The sequence below is a fragment of the Ananas comosus genome, linkage group 19 (assembly GCF_001540865.1).
Source record: "Ananas comosus cultivar F153 linkage group 19, ASM154086v1, whole genome shotgun sequence".
NCBI lineage: Eukaryota > Viridiplantae > Streptophyta > Magnoliopsida > Poales > Bromeliaceae > Ananas > Ananas comosus.
The window spans coordinates 8,597,222-8,608,338 of record NC_033639.1 but is presented as its reverse complement, the minus strand read 5'-3'; the positions used below and the strand labels follow the sequence as shown (position 1 = coordinate 8,608,338).

Sequence of the window (11,117 nt, the reverse complement as noted above, 5' to 3'; positions counted from 1 at the left end):
TTTTTTCCTTAAAAGAATGCGTTTTTCACTGCCATTCTAAGGCAAAAATTTTGCAGGCCAGGATATCAAGTGCAACATATATAAAAGTTTAATAAAAAAATTAATAGCAATTTTTAGCAATATATATAGAGAGAGAAAAAAAAAATTCCTTCTGAGGGATACAAAGAAAAAGAGAATATTAGGTGTACACAGGGGCTATGCTGAACCACATGTGTTCTTCTTTCTCTTTTGTAGATGCTCATACTAGATAATTAAAATTTATTAATGAATCAAATTTTACCTCCTTTAAAAGTTTTTCACTTTAGTACCTTGTGGTTTAAAGTGCGTCAAGTTAGTACGCTGTGGTTTCGCACTTTCTTACTTTAGTACACTGTAGTCTAAAAATCACAGGGTACTAACTTGATATAAAAATAAAACCACAGAGTACTAACTTGATATACTTTAAACTATAGGGTACTAAAGTGAGAAAGTACGAAACCACATGGTACTAACTTAATACACTTTAAACCACAAGATACTAAAATGAAAAAGTACGAAAGCACGAGGGGGGGTTTGAATTTTTCCCTAAATATAATAAAAAAAAAATTATGCTCAACTATAAACATATTTATTAACAAATAAATTCATCAAACCTCTAGTAATTTAGTGGTTAGAGAAAATTAGGATAAATTCAGCGATTAATCTATAAAAGTAAAAAATAATAATAATAAATTTCAAATTTTCCATTATTTATAATTTTGTACCCTAAACCTTAATAAGAGGGTGTTTATCTAGTAGTTTAAAAAGTCCTTTTTTTTCTCGATCAAAGTTACTCATTAAATAATCATTCTCCGCACATATCAAGCACATAATCATATAAAACTTTCACAGAGTAAAGCAGAAACAATCTTTTCTATTCTAACTCTTACAAGTAATAAAATTTAAAAATAATTTTACCTTATTTTTCGTTCTTGGAATTAATTCAAAGCATTCCACCAACAGGCCGTAAAATTTGTAACTTTGCTCGAAAGAAATGTCAATTGCGCTACTTGATAAAGTTTATTGGAGTCTAATTTGTTTTTTTTGAGAAAGAGGTAGCGAGCTACCTGCTTCATTCATCAAGCAAAATGAACTAAGCGTACATGATGGAAGCAGCTAAAGCCTCCTAAGAAAGTTAGAAAAAAGGTATGAACTAAGCAAGAAAGGGAAAAATAAAGCTAGAAGAGAAAGCTAGAGAGCTAGCACGAAGAATGCGAAAGTACAAAAGTGGGTAAAACCCAGCACAGAAAGAGGAAGATCACAGATCATTCCCGGAATTCGTCAAGGCAAATACATCCAGTCGATCGTCAAGGTATTTACGCGCTCGAGCGCCCTGGTAGCATTGGGAAGGTACTCGCGGAAGAGAGTGTTGTTATGTTCCATCCAGATGACCTACCAGATTGCCAGCAAATTGGTTAGACGTTGAGAAGGTTATACATCAAAACTTAAAAGTTGAGAAGGTTATACATCAACATTGTAATGTTCAGAAGATTTTTACACATTATCTTAAAAATAAAAAACATTGAAATTATAAGGCTATGTTATACTGTTTTTTTTTTTTTAGAGAGAGATAGGTAGCACGCTACCCACTTCGGTTTATTTTATTCATAAATAAACTTAGCTGGAAAATGTGAATCAGTTAGGATTCAAAGTTAGGTCTCGGGTACCAACCATTAAGCCCTTTGCCACTTGCTCTAGGGACGGTCGGTTATAGTGTTGGTTCTTGAACCACGAGTCTTGGTAACACTTTTATTTTATCTTTAAAGTTTAATTTAGGCTGAATTATAGAAAATTCCTTTGCCAATACCTGCCTTTTTACTTTCCCTCTCTATCATTTAAAAACTTAAATTTTGAGAGAGATGGGAAGCATGCTACCCGCTTCGTTTATTTAATTTAGAAATAAACTTAGCTGGAAATGTAAATCAACTAGAATTCGAACTTGAGACCTCGGATACCAACCACCAAACCCTTTGCCACTTGCGCTAGGGATGGTCAGTTAAAAAAAAAAAAAAAACCTAAATTTGGCCCCTTTGAAAAATGAGAAATGTTCACTTTATCCCCCACCGTCAGTATTTCGTTAGGGTTCTGTTTATATCCGATTATTTTTTTTTTATATCCAAAATACCCTCAGCTTTCTCCCTGCCGCCTCCTTCCTCACCGTCCACGCCGTCTCACCTGCTCCGCCACCTCGCCATCCTCTGCCGCCGAGCCCTCGCCCATCTCTCCATTCGCGCCCACAAACATGCTCTCACGTTCCTTCACTGTCTCCCCTCACCCTCACCCTCACCCACCTCTCCGTCCATGCCCACCTTGATCTCCTCCCTATCATCGCCAAATTGGAGGGACGATGAGGGTGTAGAAAGAGTGGGAGAGCAGTTGGAGGAAATAGAGTCGATGCTGTGATTGAGCGAGGGACGAAGAATGGAACAGGAGAGGTGATGGCGAAGCAAGATTGGGGAGAAGACGAAAATGGTGAGGGATAATTTGGTTATTTTATCATCACAGTTAACATCTTACCTCTCCTGTGAACATTTTTTATTTTTCAAGTGGGCAAAATGTAGGTTTTTAAAAGACATGAGAGAAAAATAAAAAAACGGGTATTAATATAAGGGTTTTTTGCAATTTAGCTTTTAATTTATTGTAATTACTGGCTCAGGATTGTTGTAATTAAGTTCTGCTGTCCAATTTAGTAAACTAGAAGTTGATGTTTTGCTAATCTATCTATTTCTATATCTATATATCTATATAAATATATGAATTCTCAGTTAGGATCCACGTGGCAGTGAAGGGTGGAGGCGCGGGCGCGGGCGGGTGTGGGCGAGGGCGCTCATGCGCGCAAGCGTGCGCGGGCGCTGGCGTTGGTGGGCCCGGTGCGGGTAGGGCCCAACGGGGGGAGGGGAGGGGAAACTTTTCTTTTTGTTATCCTCTTTCTTAAATTTTTTTTCTCTCTTCATATATGGAGAAAAAGATTTGTAATTTTTTTAAAAAATCCAATCTAATTTTTTAACTTTTATTATAAAAATTTAAGATATAAAATAATTTTTAAATAGTTTAGACTGTTTGTAGTAAATATAAATTTTAATTTTATAATATTGAGCATTTAAATATAGATTGTAATTTTTTAAAATACTTTTTATATTTTTACTGTAGTAGATATTGTTTCATCTTCAATTTCTTTATTTGTATTTTTTTTATTCTTTTATTTTTTTCGTTATTTTTTATTTTAAAATCCAATTCATTAGATAGAATTTAAATTATTAACTTTGTAGGTCATATATGTTTAATTAAATTTCAATATCAAAATATTTATTATCGAATATAAGTTGTGGTGTATAGAATGTTAATACATATCATGTGCATGTAAGACATTTTTTTTCCAATCAATTTTAACAAGGTAAAGATATTTTTGCCTTTTCGGCAATTTAAAATAAGTTCCCCAATTTTAACTTTTTAGTTAAAAAAGTTATTTATATAACCGTTTTCAAAACTATTAAATTTAATTAATTTTTAAATAAAATTGTTAGAATAATATAACTATTCAAAAATTTAAAAAAACGTTAATAAAAAAGTTAATTTTTGTAATGTACATAACACTATTTTATATATTTTTTATTTAGTTATAATTTTTTAATTTTAAAATTTTAATAATTATATATTTTTATTGACTACCCACTGTGAAGCGCGGGTCCTGCACTAGTGTGATATTTATACCCCATCTCCGTCATTGCTACCTCGACAACTATAATACAAGCCCATCACAATCATATTGGCAACATACCCAATTAATTAACCTATCTACAAGTGTGACTTGTGATACATCAATTTAGAAAGTTTTAGACTGAAAACACAATTTAGCCAAACTGTAAACACCCCTAACCTAAAATCATTAAAGCTTTATTTGGGATTGCAAAAAGATTGCGTTAGCAAGTGCCAAAAGATTGCGTTAGCAAGTGCTATAGAAAATTTTTTTATTCATTTTCATGCATAATATCACGTTATGTGTATCACAGTGAGCTAGTAATAATACATTTTCTGTAGCGCATTGGGAAACAAAAAAAAAGTAAATAGCTCTGCAATGATCCGATCCACTAATAATAAAAATTTGTTGGGCTCAATATGTTTAAACTCAATTATTTTTACTAGTGTATCCATCGCGTATAAGTATATCACATCCTCAAACATTATCTGATGTGGAATTATTCTGGTGTTAAAGACTCCCTTCTTAGGTCCTAACGTCCTCGTCAGCCCAAAATCACCAAGTGATATGAGACCTATCTCACACTTCTGACTAATATTACAGACTCTCCATGTTTAGACAGTTATGTCCTCATTGGCCCAAGATCACTTATTTAGGCCTTAATGTCCTCATCAATCCAAGATCACCAAGTGATGTGAAACCTACCTTATACTTCCAATTGGTATTGCCAGATTTTTCTTGTTTAGGCCATAACGTCCTCGTTAGCCCAAGATCACCAAGCGATGTAAGGTCTACATCACACTTCCGACTGGTGAATCGACTCTGATACCAAATGTTACGATCCAACCCAGAATAACTCGTTGAACTTAAACCAATAGCCTAATATGATACCATATTTATTTCCGTACGTAATATTACGTTCCACATATCGCGATTAGTCGGTTACGACATATTTTCTGCGTTATATAATAGCGATAGATAGGCCTTAATATCAAACTAAGTCTTAAGCTCAGTTATTATTACCTATACATTCATTGCATATAAGCTCATCATATATACTCTTTCACATTATTTGATGCGGGACTATTGCAGTGTCACAAACATCCCCGAAACTCCGGAGCGTCACAAATCTCTCTACATCAAACAGGCCTAATTCATAAAAAAAAAATGATATCACAATTTCGATGCAATTTACAAATAGCCCTTAATCAAGCTTGGCATTGACTCTCAAAGCACGAGGCTATTAAGTCGTTTTCGTTGGGCATTTTCAAACATCATAAAGCATCACCTGAGTTGACCTAATTAATAATTTATTGGGGTCTCCAATTTTTTATTTTTTTTTAAAATCCATCTACCAAATGTTAGTGCTCAAAAGAGTCAGAATTTGTTCCTTAAATTAATAATAAAAATTTTTGAATGTGTAGTGATTATTTGTACTTTAATTACTACACTCAAACTTTTATGATTATTTACCGAACTATTAGTGGTACGGGATTATTTTCGATAATAAGACGTCTGAATGGGCGACAGTATAGTAATACATGATTTAAACTATTTGAACTCAAATTTTCTAATTTCTTGGTATTATTTGGAAAGCGATTTACTGGTCGCAAATTCACTTTAAATTAACCATTGAAAATATTAATTTGGAGACTACTTGAACGCTATACAAATGACGTTGAAATTTCAAAAACCTTAAAATATTTTAGATAAATTTTAATGACATTTATCATCGATTCAGATGTCCAATCGTCAGAAATAATGAAAAAAAAAAAGAAAATGAGAGCCTACAAGCACAGTTCACTTTCTACACTTTTATTTTTGTTACACTCTTTGCTGGACTTTAAATTTTATACCAAATCTTACACTATATGACAACAAATAATAGTTGAAATCTGGTGTATAGAAAATTGCCTCAATTTCTATTTAATTTGTCTAGTAATCTTTCTCGTAGATAACAAGCATCTTCGATTTCAATTGTCGATAAATGGAGGTAAAAAGGAGTAAAAAAAATCATTGATCTGAGTTAGCCTTACCAAACTTCAACCGTAAATCTTGCGAATGAGTTTTATTCTCTTTGAAATTACTCTTTTTCATACTGCTGCTGCTCTCGATTTTTCCTCAATTAAGAAATTCTCGAATCTGTTATGCGCAAAATTTGGCAGTATGATGAATGTCAGTACAGTAATTTTAAGAAGTAATTTCATTTCTGTCTGACAGAGTCTTTGATATGAAATCTGAAATTTCACAGAGTTTGGCACAAAAAAAAATAGTGTAGATAGTTCAAGTAAAATGTAACTAGGCCAAATACAAATTTATGATTCTGTCAAATCAAATTTTTTATGATAATTAAATATAACTATAAATAGTTCTTGCGAAATTCGACTAATTTAGGTTGATCAAAACCAAAACAACGAAATCAGCTCTAAAATCCCTCAATCATTACTAATTTTTTTAATTCCTAGAAACATTAAATACCATAAATCATATATATTTGACATATTTTGACAAGCAAATATCAAAATTCAGAAAATTCTCAAGTGGTTCTACTCCTCTGAAAAACCAGTTTATGTATAACCATTTGATTAATTCATGACCATAATCTTAAATTGTGAAGTGAAAAAAATTTGAGGTGAGTTTGAAACGATCTTTTATGTTTGTTCAATAACTATAAGCTAACTTCAGAACCTACTGACAGAAAACAAACAAGTGATTGGAGTGAATGCAGGAAACGACAGACCGCAAAATCGATTGAGGTAGAGTACTTCAATCGCTGTCGTTCCACCGCTGTCGGATTAGTCAGACCGAAAGCAATTACGGTCAAAATCTACATGGATATCGCGCGCATAACCCTTAATCGATTGAGGTAGAGTACTTCAATCGCCGTCCTTCCACCGCTGTCGGATTGCTCAGACCGAAAACAATTATGGTGAAAATCTCCATGGATATCGCGCATAAAAATGTAATCAGAAAGGTAGTATAGTTGGAGACTCGCAAAATTAAGTCATCTTCTCTTTCGGCAACACAAATGCAAATAAAATCGAAAAGCAGATAAAAAGATTACGAACCTCAAAAGGGTTAGGCGGATTTCCATCGGTTAGTCAAAGATGTAGTACAAGACTAATGAACCAAGTATGAGTTTAGTAATTTGCGCAGAAGCTGACGAAAAAGAGGTTGCCACAAAATATTATTATTTTTGTTTCACCACCAATCTTACTTTAGAAGATTAGTTATAAGATAAGATAAAATAAAATAATTGACCCTGCATTGGATGCACTAATTCTATCTTAATCAGAAGAGTATAAATCTTGTTCTGTCCTAGTATTAACTACTCACTTAAAATTTCCTTTCTTTCACCTCTACTAGTTGAGAATTTTCGCGACCTTACGTAGTGTCTCTTCCATAACTTCGCTTATCGAATCATCTTTTGCATGGCCTATTCGATCTTTCGATTACTCCGACTCCTTTCTCTCCTCTCTTTCCTCCTTAATTCTACCTATGCTTTCTGCGGACACAGCAGCAATAGTTCAGACCGAGCGGCTCTCCTGGCATTTAAGGCCGAAAACGACGGAGATAATGTTCTCAGCAACTGGAATGAGACAACTAACTTTTGCAGCTGGAAAGGTGTTAAGTGCTACGACGGACCCATACTCGACCTGTGGTTGAGGAATTTCTCTCTACACGGTCCAATATCGCCTTTTCTGTCAAATCTTTCGTGCCTTCGAGCACTCGACCTATCGGAAAATTCCCTCGAAGGGCCTATTCCGGTAAGCCTCGGAGCTTTAGCTTCACTGTTGATTCTTGACCTTAGTGCTAACATGATAGAGAGTGTGATACCAAGAAGCTTTGGCATGCTTAAAAGCCTTCAATACTTGAACATTGCTCGCAACCGTCTTCGCGGCAAACTCCCTACCACTTTGTTCTACAATTGCACCCAGCTGAATGTCGTGGATCTTTCCGCAAACAATCTCCACGGTTCGCTCCCTCGACTCGTAGGAAGCCACCTTCGTGATCTCGAATATCTTATACTCGATTCGAATAACTTCACGGGTAGTTTACCTGATTCTCTATCTAATCTGACAAAAATCAAGATGTTAGAGCTCGACGCGAACTTTCTTAGTGGCCCATTACCATCTGATTTAGTAGCTTATATGCCTCAGCTGGAGATATTGCATCTTTCCTACAACAATTTGTTGTTTGATGAATCGGGCTCGAGCTTAACCGAATTCTTTGCCTCCATTTCGAACCTGACCCATCTCGCAGAGCTGGGGCTGGCGGGAAATCTAATCAAAAGTTCACTACCGACAAACATTGGCCTTATCCATACAAATCTCTCACAAGTTTTTCTCCAAGATAATCTCATATACGGCCCGATTCCGCCGAGTTTATCGAACATTTCCACTCTAACACTTGTGAACTTATCTTGCAACTTCTTGAATGGGACTATCCCACCGGGGCTACTTCGCCTACCGAAGTTAGAAAGGCTAATTTTGTCTAACAATCGTCTAGAAGGCGAAATTCCCCCTATCGAAATCTCGACGAATCTTGGATTATTAGACCTATCGTCGAATCGACTTTCCGGGCAGATCCCGGAGTCCATTTCAAATTTGAATCAGCTGCGGTATCTGGTACTCAACAGGAATTCGCTTGTCGGATCCATTCCTTCGAGCCTCGGCGGCATGAAGCTGGAGTGGTTGGATCTGTCCCAAAACCAACTTAGTAGATCAATACCAGAAGAAGTTTCAGGGTCAAGCACTAAGCTTAGATATTTAAATTTGTCCAGTAATTTGCTGAATAGAATCTTTCCAGTTGTTTTCAGTAACATGGACCAAGTTCAGGTGATTGATTTGTCGAAAAATAATCTGAGTGGGATCATTCCTCCAAGCATAGGAAGCTGTAGTGAGGTTGAGATTCTTAACTTATCTCATAATTCTCTTCGAGGACTTATTCCTGTGACTCTCAGCAATCTGAAAAGCCTCCAAGCATTGGATGTTTCCTTCAACCAACTTTCTGGTGAAGTTCCAGCCTCTCTTCTGCAGTGCAGCAGCCTCAAAAATCTCAATCTCTCGCACAACAGCTTGAGCGGGAAGCTGCCGCAAGGCAGCCTCTTCGATTCCTTACCGTTCGATTCGCTCGCGGGAAACGAGTTCTGCGGGCCGAGAGGGTTCCCTCGCTGCCCCGTGGCGGACGAATCCGTAACGCATTCTCACGGATTGTTGGTTTCGGTTGTTTGTATCGTATCTGCCTCGCTTTTCCTACTGACGGTTTTCTTTGCAGCACGGCAGAATAAAGTCAGAAGCGCGACAGACTCGAGAAGGAACGTGCTGGACTTAGCTGTCAGCCATAGAAGAATAACTTACAGAGAGCTGTCAGAAGCTACAGGAGGCTTCGAAGGGAGCAGATTGATCGGCAGCGGTAGCTTCGGAAGAGTGTATAAAGCCATACTGAACGACGGTAGTTTCGTTGCGGTGAAAGTACTGCAGCTGCTATCGAGCAACTCTACAAGAACTTTCCGAAGAGAATGCCAAGTTCTGAAGTGTGTAAGGCACAGAAACTTGATGAGGATCATAACGGCATGCGTGCTCGAAGATTTCAAAGCTTTGGTGCTCCCTTACATGACTAAGGGGAGCTTAGAGAGCCTGCTGCATCCGCAGATACGCGAAAGTGCTTCTGCTGCCAGCCATCTGAGCTTAACTGAAAGAGTATGCATATGCAGTGATGTAGCTGAGGGAATGGCTTATCTGCACCACCATGCTCCAGTGCAGGTCATACACTGTGATCTGAAGCCAAGCAATATTCTCCTTTCTGAGGACATGACAGCTTTGGTTTCAGACTTTGGAATAGCCAAGCTGGTTGAGGCTGCTGCAGGAGGAAGCACTTCTGCAACTTCAGCGAGCTCGACGGCCAATTTGCTTCGCGGTTCGGTCGGTTATGTAGCTCCAGGTACAGCTTATATATATTACACTGAAGATGATGTAAAACTGTGTTTGTTTTGCACAAATTCAACTAGTTTACTAAATTGGTAGGTTGGGTCAGGTTCTGGTTAGGCCTATTTGGCCTTAACATGCTACCTCGACTTGATCGCGATTCCGCCCAACCTAATACTTTAGTTTCTTCAAGAAGCATATATTTTCTGTAACATCTAATGCGGTGCGTTTGTTTTCGGGACCGAATTTCAGAATACGGATACGGCATGAGCGCTTCGACAAAGGGTGATGTCTACAGCTTCGGAATTGTCGTCTTAGAAACGGTGACGAGGAAGAAACCGACCGACGAAATGTTCGACGAGCTGATCAGCTTGCCGAACTGGGTGAAGAACGAATACCGGAGAAATTTGGACCGCGTTATCGACCCCTCTCTTCTGACGGATTTGTTAGGTCAGGATGCGAGGACCAAAGTTACGTGGGAAGTCGTGATTACGGAACTGATTGATTTGGGCCTTCTCTGCACTCAAGAGGTGCCCTCGACGAGACCCGCCATGATCGATGCTACCGACAATCTGAACAAGCTAAAACAATACCTAGCTGTCAATACAATGAGAGCCACTCGATCAACACGTGAAATATCATCATCTAAATTTGCAGGAGGAGATTATTGATACATTGCCAATGTCCTTATTTACTCTTTTCCTTTTGTATGTGTGTGTTACTTCCATTTTCTTTCAAATAATATCTTAGCTAAATCAATATGATCCATGTAATGTGATAATAATAGTAATAATAATAACAACTTCTCTATAGTAAGAACAATCTTAATCTAAATACTTAAATTTTATTAGTTATTGCCCTAACCTAATGTGTCGCACGCAATGTCTATAACAATGACACGTTATTTGCGTGGAGAAAAGGGAGAAGTGATAGAGATCTCATATCACAATCAATACTATAATAATAATATTTTGCCTTAAACGCATTTCCTTAAAAGGAGTTACTACTTTTCTTTCTAAGGAGGCATTAATTAAAACTAATTAATCCAAAACCTTCTAATTAACTTAATGCTTCTTGATTATGACCTTTTATTTCCAATTATATAATAATTTGATTATATAATATCTATTCATTTGCCACATTTGGTCATTTGTGTTGCACTGAATTTTACTGACGTGAAGCGTACGCAACAAACATAGGATTAAAGGTTCAGTCTCAATTGCTGATAATTTTTTAAAAAAATTACGACTCTTCCATAATTTATTCTATGATTTATTCTTCTTTTCATTAGCACTCTTTTTATTTGAGGAGGCCAAATGCTGTGTAATTAATATGCAAAATAATGAATATGATTTGAATCTTAAAAGCTAATCCACAAAAGTGATTCAAAACCTACATATAATCTATAAAATTTAAATTTTAAGAACTTAAATATTGTAAACCCAAGTAGTTAATTGGTAATAAAGGCCATTCCA

At 36.4% G+C, this 11,117-nt stretch overlaps 1 protein-coding gene across 1 annotated transcript; it reads left to right on the top strand.

Moving 5' to 3' along the window:
- Positions 7,147–10,313, top strand: LOC109724792 (putative leucine-rich repeat receptor-like serine/threonine-protein kinase At2g24130). Its single transcript, XM_020253722.1, has 2 exons — positions 7,147–9,658; positions 9,895–10,313. The coding sequence occupies exons 1-2, from the start codon at positions 7,147–7,149 to the stop codon at positions 10,311–10,313; spliced, it is 2,931 nt and encodes a 976-aa protein (XP_020109311.1).

What these genes read in the sequence shown, in the direction of transcription:
- LOC109724792 (XM_020253722.1), top strand. Translation starts at nt 7,147, where the DNA reads ATGGCCTATTCGATCTTTCGATTACTCCGACTCCTTTCTCTCCTCTCT. An exon ending in GGTCGGTTATGTAGCTCCAG is followed by an intron (nt 9,659 to 9,894) that starts GTACAGCTTATA and finishes ACCGAATTTCAG; the next exon opens with AATACGGATACGGCATGAGC.